The sequence below is a fragment of the Mesoplodon densirostris genome, chromosome 9, assembly GCF_025265405.1.
Source record: "Mesoplodon densirostris isolate mMesDen1 chromosome 9, mMesDen1 primary haplotype, whole genome shotgun sequence".
Classification (NCBI taxonomy): domain Eukaryota; kingdom Metazoa; phylum Chordata; class Mammalia; order Artiodactyla; family Ziphiidae; genus Mesoplodon; species Mesoplodon densirostris.
Window position 1 is genome coordinate 37,282,240 of NC_082669.1, and position 19,808 is coordinate 37,302,047.

General features: G+C 38.2%; 1 protein-coding gene across 7 annotated transcripts in view; it reads left to right on the forward strand.

Annotated features, from left to right (window-relative positions):
- RUNDC3B (RUN domain containing 3B) overlaps positions 1-19,808 on the forward strand; it is a 148,102-nt gene that overhangs the window by 124,447 nt on the left and 3,847 nt on the right. For 5 of the 7 annotated variants that reach the window (XM_060107963.1, XM_060107968.1, XM_060107965.1 and 2 more), the window contains one exon: positions 7,245-7,363. In XM_060107963.1, the coding sequence (XP_059963946.1) occupies positions 7,245-7,363 (119 nt within the window). The remainder of the gene's footprint in view (positions 1-7,244; positions 7,364-19,808) is intronic. The other 2 variants (XM_060107964.1, XM_060107967.1) reach the window with 1 other exon arrangement.

A 19,808-nucleotide genomic window follows, 5' to 3' on the forward strand; every position in this document is an offset into this window, starting at 1 on the left:
CTTTTAGCCATTTCCCATCATGGTAATTTTTTTTCAATATCTTTATTTTCCTGTATGTCTTCAGCTAATTTGCTGATTATTTTCCCTGCTCTCCCTCCAACTCCTTCTGTTCTTTCCCTTCCCTTCCTCCCTTTCTTCTTTTGTCCCTCCTTCCTCTCCTTCCCTCTCTTCTGCCTCTTTTTCTCTCTGTTTTTCTCTCCGCTTTTCTTTTAGAGCCCTTGCTTTAAATTTCACTGGTAGAGCAACACACTTCTTTCCGTGCTTCATAGGGTGCCTTTCACTAGGTAATTAGCAGCCAGACTGTTTCTGCAAGGAATGTTTTAGCATAGACATAATTTCTGCCTGCTTTACTCTCTGATTTTTTTCATTTATCAGAGGTAGAACTCAAATTTTACCTTTCGTTGTTTAAAAAAAATTGCTAGAGGCTTTAATGTTTGTTTCACTGATTGTTAGAGATATGTAGGGAAACGTGAGCCAGTTGTTTACAGAATGAATCGGTAGAACTCTCTTCAGCATCTCCTGCACCACACTTAGTATGATTCAAGGTGTTGACTGGGCCTTTCATGGATTGGAACTGAATTCCCCTTACATCCTTAAGAAAGTCATAAATAACTGGAATATATCTCATTATGCTAGTATATAATTTTATCTTTCTGTGACATATTGAATGAATGGAAGAATATTAGTTTATTTGTATTTCTGATTTATAATTGAAAAACTGAATTTATAGCAATACTTGGTAGGCTTACCTGTGTATTACATAAGATACTCCAGCTTTCTGCAAAAATATTATAATATTATATCCTGACAAGTTAAAAGACTAATAACTATGTCTTTTTATTGCAATACCTACATGGTCACTTTAGACAGTGGGAGGTAAAATATTTTAGCCAAAAGACATGTGTGTACCACTGCCTGCCCATAGAGCTACCTATTGAGGAACCAATAAGGACATCTAAGTGGAAGATTTATTTCCAGATTACCTTTGCATGCAGTAATAGTGACTTTTTTACAGAATATTGTAGTAGCAACAAAAGTTATTGCAGTCTCAGAAAAGAATGCAGTGAAACTGCCTGTTTGTCTGTTTAGAATGGATCTAGATTTTATACCTCTTGACTCAGTTACTCCATTAGTTTAAGAAGGGGCACCGTTTCCTTCCCAGCATCATCCTTTAATCTAACCTGACCTCAGATGTTGGTATTGCTTTTCTGTGGCCCTATCGCCAAATTGATATCCTTAAACAAAAAGTATGCATGAGGGGGTAGTTCTGAGATCCCTGGACCTACAGTTTAAAGTCAGGACTTAAAAGTATCTCTGCTGCTTCCTTGCTGTGTAACACTAAGCATCACTTCCTCTCTCTCTCTCTTTTTAAAATTTATTTATTTATTTATTTATGGCTGCATTGGGTCTTCATTGCTGCGCGCGGGGTTTCTCTAGTTGTGGCGAGCGGGGGCCACTCTTCGTTGCGGTGTGCAGGCTTCTCATTGCGGTGGCTTCTCTTGTTGCGGGGCACAGGCTCTAGGTGCACGGGCTTCAGTAGTTCTGGCACGTGGGCTCCATAGTTGTGGCTTGCGGGCTCTAGAGCGCAGGCTCAGTAGTTGTGGCTTGTGGGCTTAGCTGCTCCACGGCATGTGGGATCTTCCTGGACTCGAACCTGGACTCCAGGGCTCGAACCCCTGTCCCCTGCATTGGCAGGCGATTCTTAACCACTGCACCACCAGGGAAGTTTCACTTCCTCGTCTTACCTTCTGTTTCTGCACATGTAATATTGGAGGGTAATGCCTATTTAAACAGAATTGTAAGAGTCATATGAGGTAATTAATTGCCTGGCACCTAATCATTTCCTGGTAAATCATTTATTTATAGCCTATATAATCTTTTTTTGTTTATACTCTCACATAACCTTGTATCTTTCATGTTTGGAGAATATACACTCACCCAACATCCCAAGCTCTACTTTCTTAGAGAGATTGTAAAACCCTATATGAAATTAAAATGACCAGCAAATCCCCAATTGTTCAAAATACGTAATACCAACTTTTTCATCTAAAAATGGAGACTTCGGATTTTCAGAACAGAGTAGTGCTGTATAAATCATGTTTGAAACAAATCATAGCTTTTCATCAGGATCCAGTTTTTGCTCTCTTCAAATTTATAATATAAACCAGAGCTCTCGAACTGACTTGATAACTAATTCCTCTTCATTTGACCAATATCTTAAATAAGTCCAACACATGTTTATGAGAGACTGCACGTTATGGAGGAGGTAGCCAAAGCCCCTTTAGTAAGAAGCACTAGCTCTCTTGATAATATGGAGAAAGAAACTGGCCCTATAATGAGTCATTATAATTTTCTGCTAAGAATATGGGATGTCTGTAGTTATTTCTCTGGGGGCTCTGGAAATTTATTCGCCCACTTGGCTTTGAGAAGAAAGAGAGTGCACTGTTTGATTTAATGAATTTCATGGATTTGTTGACATTTCTTAAAATGAGCCAGATAACTTGGCTATGGTCACCTGGTCATGGAAGGATCCCTTTCACAATAGATCTTAAATTTATTTCCATTTAATATACTGTTTATAAAACTTTAAAAATATCATTTCCAGTTTATTTCTTGATTATTTAGACCTGGCAAGATTAGTTATGATGGATTTTATTATATCTTTTCCTTTATTTCAAACATAGGACTATCATATTTGATATTATAGCATTATAGGCTCACTGTAAAAGCTCAACAATAAATAAATATGTAAAGCACACTCCCAGACACACATAGACCAATTGATTCTTTTTTGTCTCCAATAAGTTCTGTTTTAATTTGTATCTTTTTATGTAAAATCTAGGTCACATGAGCTTGTTAGATATTTGTTATATAATCTTGTTAGATGATCTGTTACATAGCCTTGTTAGATTATTGCCTAACCCATCATTCTCATCCCAAAAGATGAGATTCATTGTCACCATATTTATATTTTCTACTTAAGCTTTTTTTTTTTTTTTTTTTTTTTTCCCCCGCTGTACGCCGGCCTCTCACTGTTGTGGCCTCTCCCGTTGAGGAGCACAGGCTCCGGATGCGCAGGCTCAGCAGCCATGGCTCACGGGCCCAGCCGCTCTGCGGCATGTGGGATCTTCCCGGACCAGGGCACGAACCTGTGTCCCCTGCGTCGGCAGGCGGACTCTCAACCACTGCGCCACCAGGGAAGCCCTACTTAAGCTTTTTTTAGTCTTCTGAATTTATCATTGTCTTCCAATTTGGCTATTATTCACAAAATTATTAAGGATTATGAGCCTTTATATGCCCTTTATGATCTGTCGTTTAGGCCTACTTTTCTTAATGACTCCAATGCATCAGATATAATCACTTCAGGTGTATTAGAGGTTCTCCTTCCCTTGTGTGTCTTTCCAGTCTTTTTAGAGTAGGACTCCCTAAAGCACTGAAGCTGTAGAAATCTCTTACAAATAAGTTTTGCATTGACCTGACTCACATATATCCTTTCAAGCTCCCTTGCATCCTTCCATTTTGTAGTAAATTGAGACTTTATAGATGTTCTGCTATAACAAATGCTTAGTTTGTTCCTTCAACATACTTCTATGAAAATCAAACCAAGAATAAAAAGAATGGTATATTTCTGTTTCCACGCACAGTCATGTGTCTCTGTGTATACAGTGCACATTATTTTTTATTTTCTACATGTGGATAGTTTCTTCTTCTATCTCTCTGTTGCCCAATGACTACCAGATAATGTGAATTATCATTGACCTCAGTATGTCTAATGGGCGAATAAGTAATGTAGATTATCCATATCATTGCATCTGCATTGATATAAAGTATAAGATTGTAGAAAAATTTACTTATAATTGAATTCAGCCCTGTTGCTCAGTTTCCTGTTAATTTGCCTTTATTTGGTAGCCAGTTCTATGTATATAAGCCTAAACTGGAGTGATTTTATTTTTTTATTTTTTATTTTTTTGGCCACAACGCGTGGCTTGTGGGACCTCAGTTTCCCGACCAGGGATCAAACCCATGCCCCCTGCAGTGGAAGCGCGGAGTCTTAACCGCAGGACCACCAGGGAAATCCTGAATTTGAGTGGTCTTAAAATGCTTATATAGTAAGATATTGAATGCAGTGGATTTTATTATGTCCCAAGTGCTCATGACAATTCCTAGAAGTTTAACTTAAATTATATTTAATAATATAATGGCATAGATTAAACTGCAAACTTTTATATAGTTATAATGCATGACTCTTACTATCTTGGGTTCTTATTTTGATTAAACTCTTGCCGTTTAAAAAATTATACTCTGTGAGAAACAGAGACATAGATGTAGAGAACAAACGTATGGACACCAAGGCGGGTAAGGGGGCTGGTGGTGGTGGTGGGATGAACTGGGAGATTGGGATTGACATGTATACACAAATATGTATAAAATAGATAACTAATAAGAACCTGCTGTATAAAAAAATAAATAAAAAATTTAAAAAATTTATCAACCCCCAGCAACACATTAAAAAAAATAAATTATACTCTGAGAAATAGGAACAGACCGTTAACTGGTTTGACATATCTGGTGGGCTACGATTAAATCTTTCAGTGTGTTTTTAGTGAGTCTAGAATTCTAAGATAGGACTTAGTGATGACGTTTTAAAGACAGAACTCCCATAGACAGATAGTTTGCTCCATGACAACAAAACGTATATCAGATGGAGCTGCCGGTCGCATTGGAAATATGGTAAAAAATGAGGAAACCAAAGCCATTCTTTGTCATTACTGAAAGCAGCTGAACTAGATTCCTACCAGGTGGTGGGAAATAGTTTCATGCAAGGAAGATATTGTATGGTACTATTCTTAATATCTTATGAATAATGTGCTTAGTTTTGGCTTGGAATTTTTATTTTTGCTTCAGAACATCATTGTCTACCAAATTTTGTTTTTATATTCATTGACATTTGGTTAAGTAAATAAAGCCAGTAAACTCAGAGTTTATTCACTAGAGGGTAGAAAGGTTCCTAAATCACTTTGGGTTTAGAAGTGTGGTGTTCTAATAGGTACTTCAGTAGGTCACACAGCAAGCGCATTTTGTGTTGCCATTATCATAGGATGCTTTCACATGCTTTCCTCCCTCAGTGGGTGAGTCCTTGAGAGTCTGTAAATGTGTGCTGTCAAGTTCCCAGTCCTTACTCACCAGAGTCTTTTTTGCTTCTGGGTATTTTGTTGTTTGTACATACTTCTATGCATAATTTTTTAAATTTAATAATATTAACAAGTTTCCTATAGTGAAATATCAGTGTCAGAAACTCATCTTAAGCCCTTCATTTTTAAAAAGCAAGTCTTCTACCTGTTAGGCACAGAAAAATAATTTGGAAAAGAAACTTATTTATAACTTCCTTTATTAAATTCCTCTGTTCCTGATTTCTGCTATAGCTAAAGAAATAAGATTTTACTGGAAATCAAGTGAAATTTTCAGTGATTTGATTAAATACAGTATAATTTACATGGTCTATCTCAGCAAACAAGGCTATTCTTTTTTTTTTTTTTTTTTTTTTTTTTTTTGCGGTACGCGGGCCTCTCACTGCTGTGGCCTCTCCCGTTGCGGAGCACAGGCTCCGGATGCGCAGGCTCACCGGCCATGGCTCACAGGCCCAGCCGCTCCACGGCACGTGGGGTCCTCGCGGACCGGGGCACGAACCCGTGTCCCCTGCGTCGGCAGGCGGACTCTCAACCACTGCGCCACCAGGGATGCCCAAGGCTATTCTTTAAGAAGCGTTTCTAATAAAATAGGAAGACAAATCTTTTCTTTTTACACTAGAGAGGAGATAGCATAGTAGTTAAGGGGATAGAATTAGAACTAGGCTACCAAGTTCAAATCTCATCTCTTGTGCCCCAGTTTCTTCTGCTGTAAAGTAGGGATAATAATAATTCCAACCTCTTCTGGTAGCCATGAGGATTAAATAAGTTAATGTATATAATATATGTAGAACAGTGCCTAGCATTTGGTAAGTGCTATATAAATGTTGGGTATCATTTTTTTGTTACATGTTGTATAGCTTATATATGTGTTATCTATTATAATTATCAGAAGTTTCCTACAGTAGACTTTCCTGCTACTTAAAATTATAATAAAGAACTTTTATACTCTCAACATTTAAAAAATCATGTTATAAAGTGAGAATACTGCTCACATTGTAAGCTGGGAAGGCTATTCCATCACCTAATTTCTTAGAGGAGAAAACAAATAGATTCCTGCTGTATCTATCCCCCTTAATATACATACACCTGATAAATTTGTAAGTCTACTCTTATGTGTATGAATAGAGAATAGCTATGTAATAGATATGTGTTTCCTATAACATTATCATAGACTATGTAACATTTCTAGGAAATTAGATAGGGTTTGGCTACCTTGGGAAATAAATATTGAACCTGAAAAACATATTGCCTTTCCTGGATCATTTATATTTAGAAATAAAAATGAATTTTGTTCATGTACTTGAAATGTCAGTAACACCAAAGCTGCATATATCTCTTGAGTTGGTTTTATGTTGACAAAGCAAATATGAGGAAGGTTTAAACATTTGCACATAAACATTCATTAGCATTTAAACATAAATATTTATTAACTTTCCATGTATAGCTGAATTTTTCATTATAATTTATTTCTAGTGAATTTGTTTACTAGAAAATGAGCTCACAGTTCTAAATAGATGATGGAAGGAGGTTAATTATCTTGATGGTATTAACACAAACAGGTATTTTACTACCCAACATTTTTTAAACTTCTGAGTTACAGGAATTGATAACAATAATTTGTTATTTTTATGTAATAACCATCTATAACGGTATCAAGGCACTGTCCTTAGGAGATACACAATCATCACTAAGTTACGTCAGTTTTGCTTCTGTATTAGGAGAGATGTAAGATTTTCTGCACATTTGACAATTGATAATGACCAGAAGTCCCTATTTCTTAGCTAACTTGATCATCAAAAATTGGTGTAAGGAATTAAATTTGTTTGACATGTTGTTTCTCTTTTCCTTTTTTAGTGGATTAAACAGACCTCCAAAGAGGGTGGAGGGAAAAGGATAATGGAGATTCTATTGCCGCCATGATAAAGACAGTTTAGGGGGGAAATTGGGGGAGAAATTAACCAGAAACTCAATAAGTTGGAGAAAAACATTAAAGAATATCTCTAGAAATACTTTATTGTGAGAAGAAGGTAAAGTTATTTCACCCTTGTTTTACAGAAAAAGTTGTCAAAGTCTTGACCAGTTATCAGCTGAAGTTAGCCTTTCTCAGACTTCACTGGATCCAGGTCAGTCACAAGGAGATGGAAAACAAGACACATTAAATTTAATCAGTGAAGGTAAGAAAAAAAAAAATCTATTTGAAAATTACTTTTTCCTGAACTATACATATTTTGGTTGCAGAGGATTGCTAAAGAATAATAGTGACATTTCTGTGAAGCATGCTAGGAATTAAGCTGCCATTATGATTAAAAATAGTCTGCTCTTGTCTTTTTCTCATGTGTTTGTAGCTAACCTTCTCAAAAGATATTCTGTAATTGTTACCTTTATTTCCTCACTTCCTGTATTCTTTTTTACCCACTCCAGTTTGGCTTTTGTGTTTCTACCACTTATTAAAATGACTTTTCTCAAGGTGATCAACCACTGCAGTAGTGCTGACATCGGTCCTCTGTCTTCATTGTTTTAAACTTCTCAGCAGCTTTTGATCCAACTGATCATTTCCTCATTCTTGAGTCACTTTTGGTACTTCATTTTCTGAGTATTCTGAAAAACTTGGGGAATAAACATAAAAGAGTTTTTTTTCCTGTTACTGCTTTCAGCTGTGTTCTAACCACCCCTCTTTCCATTGGGTTGCATCTTCCTAAACAACATATTGATCCAATTTCATAAGTTTTCAGGCCTCTTTCAATTATATGATCACATTTCAGTTTCTAAGACACAGTCTATTCTTTTTTTTTTTTTTTTTTGCGGTACGCTGGCCTCTCACTGCTGTGGCCTCTCCCGTTGTGGAGCACAGGCTCCGGACGCGCAGGCTCAGCGGCCATGGCTCACGGGCCCAAATGCTCCGCGGCATGTGGGATCTTCCCGGACTGGGGCACGAACCTGTGTCCCCTGCATCAGCAGGCGGACTCTCAACCACTGCACCACCAGGGAAACCCCGGTCTATTCATTTTTAAACTTCAGTAAAATAGCTGGTTCAAAATCTTTTCTTCCCGTCCCCCACTCTCCCCCAGTATAGGCTAGATCTGTTACTCTAGCACTTTGGATTGGACAACTGGTGCTGATATGATCTCATGCTCACATATTTTACCTCTCCTTCTTCCCAGTTCCACACCTGCTGGTGTGTGTGAGGGCTGGGGAAAGACAGACAGTTCCTTACCTCAGAGGAACTGTATTCCTCTATGCCTCCTTTCTTCTCTGTCTTCTCCATTGCAATAAATGACCACCATAGGCGTTATCTTAGACACTGTTCTTTCCCCTTATAACTGCAAGTCAGTTCATTAGCATGTCCTGTCAGCTTCCCATACAACACGTGCTGTATACATTGATTCATCATCTCCATTACTACAAGTCTAGTCTGGGCCACCTGGGTCAAGCCTCTTGGATGGACTGCTTTCGTCCCTCCTTCCTGCCTCCTCACAAGTCATTCTCCATGTAGTGAACAGTGATCTTTGAAAACATAAATCAGAATCTACTATACACCCCCCTTCAAATTCTCCAGTCACTCTCAGTGACAATCAGAATAAAATCCAAACTGCTTATCTTGGATGGCTCCCTTCATAGTCTTGTCCTTACCAGCTTCTGCCTCGTATCATACCATTCTTTTGTTTGTTCTCTGCACCACAGCAAACTGACCTCCAAACTGTTCTTCCAAGCTGGTTTCTGCCTCAGCTATCTTTACACTTGCTTTTCCCACTGCCCTGAAACTACTTTCTTAAGGTCTTTGCACGGTAACTTCTTTATCAGGTCTCTGTACAAATATCAGCTCTTTAAAGTAGTTTTCATTGGCTGCCACACCTTAATTAACCACCCATGTCAATGCCCACCCCATCCCAGGCACCTTACCATATTGCCATACACTATATTATGAGTCTTGTCTATAACTCCCCACTAAAATAGAAGCTTCTTGAGGGTAGGGTATCTATCCATATTTTCGCCAGCATATTATTAGAGTCTGACACATAACAGACAACCTAAATATTTGTTGATGTAATAAGTATATAATGAATAACTGTCATAGAATATGAGGAACAAGTTACAGGTAGTATAAAGTAAAAATTCAATTAACCAGAAGTCTCAGGCAATGGGAAAATTGTGATAAGATGAATTCTGCTTCCTTTAAGATGGTTGTTGAAATGTTCTCAAAGGGCCTTAATCTGTTTTACTAGCTTAGTAAATAGTATATATTGACTACAGATGTATCTTTTTTTTTGATGATGTGGATAATAAAAATAGCATATCAGAGTATCTTAGTGGCACTAACGTAAATGGGAAAGAGTAAACTGATTGTCATTATTTAGAATATGTATATTTAAAAAAACTAATCCATACTATGAGTGGATTTCTTTGTGATGACTTTTCATATAAAAATACATTTATTTAGGATTTTAATCTAATTTCTAATTATGTGCAATTTAATATCAGTAAGACAAGATTAATAATGAATATTTTTATACTGTAAACACAAATGTGGGACTTCCCTGGCAGTCCATTGGTTTAGACTCTGCGCTTCCACTGCAGGGGGCACAGGTTCGATCCTTGGTCGGGGAGCTAAGATCCTGCATGCCGCGTGTCATGGCCAAAAATAATAAAATTTGTTTAGAATAAACAAATGTATGGAGGAGGAGGGAGGGATGAGTGGGTGGAACATACAGAATTTTTAGGGCCATGAAATGGCTCTGTATTATACTAAAATGGGGGATACATGTCATTATACATTTGTACAGCTCACAGAATATACAACATTAAGAGTGAACCCTAATAGGGGCTCTGGGTGATAATTTTGTGTTCATGTAGGTTCATCCATTGTAACAAATGTACACTCTAGTGGGGGTGTTAATAACAGGGGAGACTATGCATGTGCGGGGGTAAGAGGTATATGAAAACTCTCTGTACCTTCATGCTCAGTTTCTTTGTGAACCTAACTACCCTAAAAAATAAAGTATATATATACATACATATATGTATGTATACATATATATATATATATATATATATATATATATATATATATATATATATAAAGTACTGGCTTTAAGAATTCAAGCTGGTTCTTCAGACAGGTAAACAAAACTGATAAACCGGGCCTCCCTGGTGGCGCAAGTGGTTGAGAGTCCGCCTGCCGATGCAGGGGATACGGGTTCGTGCCCCGGTCTGGGAGGATCCCATATGCCGCGGAGCGGCTGGGCCCGTGAGCCATGGCCGCTGAGCCTGCGCGTCCGGAGCCTGCGCGTCCGGAGCCTGTGCTCCGCAACGGGGGAGGCCACAACAGTGAGAGGCCCGCATACCGCAAAAAAAAAAACAAAAAAACAAAAAACTGATAAACCTTCAGCCAGACTCATCAAGAAAAAAAGGAAGAGGGCTTCCCTTGTGGCGCAGTGGTTGAGAGTCCGCCTGCCGATGCAGGGGACGTGGGTTCATGCCCCGGTCCGGGAGGATCCCACATGCTGCGGAGCGGCTGGGCCCGTGAGCCATGGCTGCTGAACCTGCGCGGCCGGAGCCTGTGCTCCACAATGGGAGAGGCCACAACAGTGAGAGGCCCGTGTATCGCAAAAAAAAAAGAAAAGAAAAAAAGGAAGAGGCCCAAATCAGTAAAAATCAAAACTGAAAAAGAAGTTACAACTGACATCACAGAAATACAAAGGATCATGATAGATTACTATGAACAACTGTATGCCAGTAAAATGGATGACCAAGAAAAAATGGACAAATTCCTAAATGTACAATCTGCCAAGACTGAACCAGGAAGAAATAGAAAATAGATGAATTACCAGTAATGAAATTGAATCAGTGATTTAAAAACTCCCAACAAACAAAAAGTCCAGGACCAGATGGATTCACAGGTGAGTTGTACCAAACATTTAGAGAAGAGTTAACACCTATCCTTCTGAAACCATTCCAGAAAACTGCAGAGGAAGGAACACTTTTGAACTTATTCTATGAGGCCAGCATCATCCTGCTACCAAAACCAGACAAAGATATCACAAAAAAAGAAAATTACAGACCCATATCCCTGATGAACATAGTTGCAAAAATCCTCAACAAAATACTAGCAAACCAAATCCAACAATCCATTAAAAGGATCATACACCATGATCAAGTTGGATTTATCCCAGGGATGCAAGGATTTTTCAGTATCCACAAATTAATCAATATGATACATCACGTTAACAAAATGAAGAATAAAAAACATATGATAATCTCAATAGATACAGAAGGATTTTTTAATAAAATTCAATATCCATTTATAACAAAAACTCTCCAGAAAGCAGGCATAGTGGTAACATACCTCAACATAATAAAGGCCATATATGACAAACCTGCAGCTAACATCATACTCAGGGTGAAAAGCTGGAAGCATTTCCTCTAAGATCAGGAACAAGGCAAGGATGCCCACTCTCACCACTTTTTTTTTTTTTGCTGCGTTGGGTCTTCGTTGCTGTTGTGGGCTTTCTCTAGTTGCATTGAGCGGGGGCTACTCTTCGTTGTGGTGCTCGGGCTTCTCATTACAGTGGCTTCTCTTGCTGTGGAGCACGGGCTCTAGGCGCACGGGCTTTAGTAGTTGTGGTGCACGGGCTCAGTAGTTGGGGCGCACTGGCTTAGTTGCTCCGAGGCATGTGGGATCTTCCCGGACCAGGGATCGAACCTGTGTCCCCTGCATTGGCAGGCGGATTCTTAACCACTGCACCACCAGGGAAGTCCTCTAGAAATTTACCTTGAAGATATATACTTAAGTAGTACAACTATGTATGCACAAGGTTATTCTGTCCACTTAGTGTTCGTTCACATTCTGTACTTTTCCCGATTATCACTTTAAGGAATTTCTCTAGCTACCTCCTTTTTAAAGTTCAACTTTTTATTTTGAGATAATTATAGATTCACATGCAGTTTTTGTTTTGTTTTGTTTTTTTGCGGTACGTGGGCCTCTCACTGCTGCGGCCTCTCCCGTTGCGGAGCACAGGCTCTGGACGTGCAGGCTCAGTGGCCATGGCTCACAGGCCCAGCCGCTCCGTGGCATGTGGGCTCTTCCTGTACCGGGGCACGAACCCTCGTCCCCTGCATCGGCAGGTGGACTCTCAACCACTGCGCCACCAGGGAAGCCCCACATGCAGTTTTAATAAATAATACAGAGAGATCCATGTACCCTTCACCCAGTTTGCCTCAGGGGCAACATCTTACAAAACTGTAGAACAGTATCACATCCATGGAACTGACAGTACAATCCACTGATTTCAGACAGATTTACACGTACTCAGTAGTGTGTATGTTTTTAGCTCTGTGTAGTTTTACCACATGTGTAGGTCCGTGTATACCCCACCATAGTCAAGACATGGACAGTTCCATCACTACAAGGATCCCTTGGGCTGCCTTTTTATAACCATACCCACCTTCTTCCCAGCCTTGCCCTATCTCTGCCCCTTCCCTAACCCATGGCAAGCACTAATCTGTTTCCTATTACTGTAATTCTGTCATGAAATTATGAAGAATATTATATAATGAAATCACGAGGAGTGCTGAATAAGTCAGATAGTATATGGACTGTTTGGATTGGATTTTTTTTACTCAGCATAATTCCCCTGAGATCTTTCCAAGTTGTTATGTGTATATTCATTCCTTTTTTATTGCTAAGAATATTCCATGGTATGGATGTACTATATCATTTTTGTTTTGTTTCTGAACCAGTCAATGAGGAACATTTGGGTTGGTTTACATTTGAGGGCTGTAAAGCTGCAACTATTGGCTGAATGTTTGTGTCCCCCTAGATTCCTATGTTGAAATCAAATCTCTAGTATGATAGTATTAGAATGTGGGCTTTGGGTGGTGATTAGGTATGAGGGTGGAGGCATCATGAATGGGATTAGTGTCCTTAAAAAGAGGCCCCAGGGAGCTCCTTTACCCCTTCAGTCATGTTAGGACACAGTGAGAAGACTGCTCTCTGTGAACCAGGAAATGGACCATCACCAGACAGTGAATCTGCAGGCACCTTGATCTTGGATTTCCCAGTCTCCAGAACCGTGAGAAATGAATTTCTATTGTTTATAAGCCACCCAATTTATGATATTTCTGTTATAGCAGCCCAAAGGGACTAAGCTGCTATGAACATTTGTTTATAGGTTTTTGTGTGAACTTAAGTCTTCATTTCTCTGGGATAAATACCTAGGAGTACCGTTGCTAGGTTGTGTGGTAGTTGCATGTTTAGGTTTTTAAAAACCTGCCAAAATATTTTTCAGAGTGACTGTACCATTTTGCATTCCCACCAGCAATATATGAGTGATCCAGTTTCTCCACATCCTTGCCATCTTTAGGTGTTGTCACAATTTTTAATTTTTTAATTAATTAATTAATTAATTTTTTTGCGGTACGCGGGCCTCTCACTGCTGTGGCCTCTCCCATTGAGGAGCACAGGCTCCGGACGCGCAGGCTCAGCGGCCATGGCTCACGGGCCCAGCCGCTCTGCGGCATGTGGGATCTTCCCGGACCGGGGCACGAACCCGTGTCCCCTGCATCGGCAGGCGGACTCTCAACCACTGCGCCACCAGGGAAGCCCACAATTTTTTATTTTAACCATTGTGATAGGTATGCAGTAATACCTCACCATGGTTTTAATTTGCATTTCCCTGATGTCAAATTATGTTCTTCATCTTTTCACGTGCTTATTTGCCATCTGTATCGTCTGGTGAAATATCTCTTTGTGTCTTTAACCTGTTCTCTAATTGAATTACTTTTTTTAACTCTTGAGTTTTCAGAGTTCAGTAGATAATTCTAAAATTGATACACTCAAACTTGATGGGTAAAACTATACATTTTTTCATGCTCTCGCAACATAGGTTACTCTTTCAAAAAATATTAACTCTTGAGGAAAAATATTTTATTGGAAGTTCAACATTTATTTTCCTGGCCTTTTCTTATATTGCATTCCAGTAAAAATAAAAAGAAACTTTTAAATTAAAAGACATTCATGACATTATCCCAATTTTATAATATTATGTATACCTACTTTTCTGTTTGAATGTAAGCTGGATGGTAAGTTCATTAAAATTTCTTTTGTGCTTTGCTGCACTGATATAATGAACATGTCATTTTTACAAACATAATAGATGTGTTTTCCCTTCTAAAAACAAACACTGGAAGTCAAATACATCAAATGTATTGTTCGAAGTGGTTAATTTAATGCTAGAACTGTAAATGATTGTTACTTTTACATATTTTACACATTTTTAGTTAAAAGTGTTATTAACATCTCCGAATGAAGAGTCTTAAGAAATAGAGATTTGATACTTACTACTTGAAAAAAAGAAATTTATCCTTGTACTCTAAAACTTGGTTCAAGCAGAAAAACCTTTTATCCCTTTATATAGTCCCTTACATTCCTCAAGGCTATATTTTAATGAATGGTATAGAAAAAAAGGTATAAAACAAAAAGCAATTCTATATTCCTACTGATTATTACAAGAATTTCAAAAAATTCTTAAGTTAAAATGCACCATAATTGTTGATAAGAAAGGTGAGAAGTCATTTTTCTCAAGAATCATGTATTAAGCCCTTCTTATGTGACAAGTATTATGCTAGAAACTACTAGCAGCTACCATATTTTATCAAATCTAATCAGATGCTTTAGGTTTTAAGATACACTCATTTTATGTACCACCAAAAAAAAAGGGGGGGGTGGGGAGGAAGGAATATGCCAACAATTAAACTATAACACATTGTCTCCATATCCTGTAGCACTTTTGTTTATCTTAAAAGATCTTTTAGACTTTTAAAAAACTGTTTTATTATAATTCTCATAACATAAAATTCACCATTTTATAAAATAAATTTTTAAAAAAAATTCACCAGTTTAAAGTGTACAATTCAGTGGTGTTTAACATATTCACACTGTCTAATTCCAGAACATTGCTAGTAAAGAAACCCTGTTGTACCTACTAGCGTTCAGTCCCAATTCCTCCCTCCCCCTCCCTTTGGGTAACTACTAATCTACTTTCTGTCTCTTTGGATTTGTCTATTCTGGACATTTCATAAAATGAAATCATACAATGTGTAGCTTTTTTTTTTGGTCTGGCTTCTTTGGCTTAGCATAGTATTTTCACAGTTCTTCCATGTTGCAGCATTTATCAGTGCTTCATTCCCTTTTATGGCCAGATAACATTCCATTGCACGGATATACCACAATTTGTCCATTCATCAGCTGGACATTTGGATTGTTTCCACTTTGGGGCTTTTATGAATACTGCTGCTATGAATATTCATGTACAAGTTTTTGTGTGAACTGTAGTTTTTTTTTTTTTTTTTTTTTTTTCTTTTTTTTCTTTTTTTGCGGTATGCGGGCCTCTCACTGTCGTGGCCTCTCCCGTTGCGGAGCACAGGCTCCGGATGCGCAGGCCCAGCGGCCATGGCTCACGGGCCCAGCCGCTCCGCGGCATATGGGATCCTCCCAGATCGGGGCACGAACCCGTATCCCCTGCATCGGCAGGCGGACTCTCAACCACTGCGCCACCAGGGAGGCCTGTGAACTGTAGTTTTATTCCTCTTGGGTATATAACTAGGAACCGAATTGGCTGGATCATATGTTTAACCTTTTGAGGAATTGCCAAACTATTTTTTGAAGTGATGGTACGTACCATTTTATAATCCCACCAGCAATTAGGGTTTGTTTCTCAATACCCGCAGCAACACTTATTATTGTCTGTCTTTTAATATAGCCATCCTAGTAGGTGTGAAGTGGAATTCCATGGTTTTGATTTGCACTGCCCTAATGAATAATAATGTTGAACATCTTTTCATGGGCTTATTGGCCATTTGTATATCACCTTCAGAGAAATGTCTACTCAGATCCTTTGACCATTTGAAGATTGTATTGTCTTTTTTTTTTTTTTTTGCGGTACGCGGGCCTCCCACCACTGCGGCCTCTCCCATTGCGGAGCACAGGCTCCAGACGCACAGGCTCAGCGGCCATGGCCCACGGGCCCAGCCGCTCCACGGCATGTGGGATCCTCCCGGACCAGGGCACGAACCCGTGTCCCCTGCATCGGCAGGCGGACCCCCCACTACTGCACCACCAGGGAAGCCCCGTTGTTTGTCTTTTTATTGTTGAGTTGTGATAGTTCTTTGTGTATATTCTGGATGGTAGACCTTTATCAGATACATGAATTGCAAACATTTTCTCCCATTCTGAGGCATGTGTTTTCACTTTCTTGCTAGTGTTCTTTGACTCACAAAGTTGTAAGTTTTGACAAAGCCCTATTTATCTAGTTTTTCTTTTGGTTGCTTGTGCTTTTGGTGTCACATCTAAGAAACTGTTGCCTAGTCCAAGTCATACAGGTTTATACCTCTGTTTCCTTTTAAGAGTTTTATGGTTTTAGACCTTACATTTAGGCCTGTGATCCATTTTGAGTTAATTTTTTGTATATGGTGTGAACTGAGGTTCCAATTTCATTCTTTTGCATGTGGATATTGAGTTGTCCCTGGACCATTTGTTGAAAAGACTATTCTTTCCCTCACTGAATGGTCCTAGAACTCTTATTGAAATCCATTACCCCTACATGTATGGGTTTATTTCTGGATTCTCATTTCTATTCTCTTGGTCTATGTGTCTGTGACATTGCCGCATTAATCTTGCTCCATACCACACTGTCTTAATTACTGTAGCTTTGTAGTAAGTTTTGAAATCAGGACATGTGAGTTCTACAACTTTGTTCTTTTCCAAAATTGTTTCAGGTATTTGGGGTCCTTTGCCTTTCCATATGATTTGAGAATCAACTTGTCATTTCTGAAAAAAAGGCAGTTAGAATTTTGATGGGTATTACATTAAATTTGTAGATCAATATGGGAAACATTGCCATCTTAACAATATTGTCTTCCAATCCATAGAAATAAGGGATGTTTTTCCATTTATTTTGACCTCGAGTTTTTTTCAACACTATTTTGTAGTTGTCAGTGTACAACTCTTGCATACTTCTGGTTAAATTTATTCCTAAGTATTTTACTTTATTCTTTTAGGTGCTATTGTAAATGGAAATGTTTCTTGATTTTATTTTCTGATTGTTCATTGCTTCTTTTAGACTTTAAGCATAGGTTTTAAAAGTTAATTTCACTCCTCTGTATCTATAGAAGGGAAAATAAAAGTGAATTCAGTTGTCAAGAACTTCTTCATGTTCAGAGTCCATCTCTTCTGAACCATTTCTTAATCAAAATTGTCAGTAGCTATGTCTTTCCTCACGGTATCATCCTCTGTTCCAACAGTGAACCGTTTCCTAAAATAGTACTCCACTGCTGTAGGGATTTTCTTTCAAATTATCAACAAGTATCCTGCACATTTTTAATGCAGACACTTTACTATTTGCCTTAGTTTCATTTTCTTCCTCAGTTAGATCAGATGCTTCTGAAAGTTAAACAGTGTCTCTTCAAAGACCATAGGAATTCCATGATAAACTGATGTTTGACATCTTAACAGAAATCCTGCATGATTCATCGATCAGTCACATCAATTGCCTATGCTTCAAAATTTTTTATCTATTCTGAGGGGTTTCTTCTGCCTTCAGTTACATGCCTGGCACGTGAACGAGCAGTTCTTTTGCATGTGTCACGAAGCTTCATCAGCTTCCCTGATTTTTCTCTTTATTACAGATTTCTTTTTTTCACAAGCACTTTTATGCTGTTTTACAAGAAATTATGAATTGTACTGATTCCTGTAATGCATATTTGTATTACTAATATGAAACTTATATCCTGCTGTCTGTTTTCATGCTTTTCTATGAACAAACTCTTACTTTTAAGGGCAAATTATACTACAATGTTTTTGAAGGCGTTTTAAGCGACATATAAACACAAGTAACTCAAAGTGATATCAGTACAAATACCTGTGACTAAGTTCATGTGCGTTCATGCAAAAACAACTATGTCACAGCTCCCTCTTGGCTAGCTACAACCACAACACACATTGGTTCTAATATTTTGAAATTCTATTGCATAAAATGATGACCACCCATTTTCTTGACTGTTGATCTCAAAAAAGGTAACATCGTCCTTGCACAACAGTTTAATATAACATTTTCTCTATATTTATGGGTATATGATAGTGGCTAAGTAATCTCTTTAGGCATTCCTTAAAATTAGGATATGTATTTACTTCCTCTTCATTTCTTCATTGACCCCTTTTCTCCCTACTCCAGACTTCTCTTCCTTATTATAATGTTGATGATCTCCCCATTCACTTATCAGTTCTCATAATCTACTGAATCATTCATGGCTCCTCCCACCTACATTTTGCCTTCACCAACTCCTACCAGTTTAACTTTCTGAAGATCTCTACACATGTTCCATTCTTTGTGTCCCTTCTACTGCTAACATGGTTCAGGTAGCTGCCATAGCCTTCTTACTGGTTTCACTATATCCATTTTATTTCCCTCAAAGTCATGTTTCACAGAGTCCTCAAGTATTTAAAATACAAACTAAGCATGTAATTCCCTTATGTAAAAGTCTTCAGTGGCTCACTTCCGTCTAAGAGTACGATTAAGAATGTAGTCTCTGAATTTGGAGACTTGATTTCAAGTCACAACACAGATGTATTGTTATGGTTACAACAGGATCCTTTCCAGGCTCCTTAACATCAACTCTCAAGTCTTCTGTGGCCTTTGTTTATTCTTCTAGTCTCATTTCTTGCTTGTAGCTCCCTGTACCTTGGGTGCTGATTCTTCCCGCTCTGCCTTTGTTCATGCTGTTCCTCTGTGGAGCCTCTTCTGATTTTTGCCTCCTTGGGCATGAATGTCCACTAGGGTTCAGTTCAATGGTCACTTTTTCCCTGAAACTTCCCTAATTACCCCCCAACCCATACCTTCTGATTTGGTTTGGACACTTGTCCTTTGAGCTTCCATAATACCCTTTACTTATTATTCTTATACTTACTGCATTTGATTATAATTTTCTGTTTGTGTTTATTTCTATCATATACTAAGCTCCCTATGGGTTTTATCACTTCAGGATAGAGGACACATAGAGAATACCCAGTAAATTGGGCTGAATGAATGACTTCTAATTTAATAATGTTTGTATTAGTACCATCTGAAGACTTGTATAGTTCAGACTGCATATCAAGACATTTAAAACAAAACTGATCTTTCTTGGTATAAAACAAAAATCCATTTTCTGCTCCTGATGACTAACTTATTTCTGCTAGGAACTACCACTCTCCCAGCCATCTGGACTAGAAAGTTTCATTGACCTTGACAAGTTCTTTCCTCCCCATATCAGTAAATTGCTTTCAAAATATCACTATTAACTCAGATTTTAACATGCTTGTTATTTTTAATTGACTGTAGTAATTTTACATGCATTTAGGTCTATGCATATATGTATACATTAGCTGCTGTTGACATTGCAACAATATTGAAGAATATTTTGGAATAGTCACCTGTCATCCTCTACCTTAATACAGTTTTGCTTATTTCCTTTTATAAGCATAGTTGCATAGCTGCAATCACAATGAACATAACCACTTTGGATCCTTATGTGCCTTTTTAAAATGTTTTATTTTTAAATGAAGTGTTGGAATGAAGCTTCTTTTTG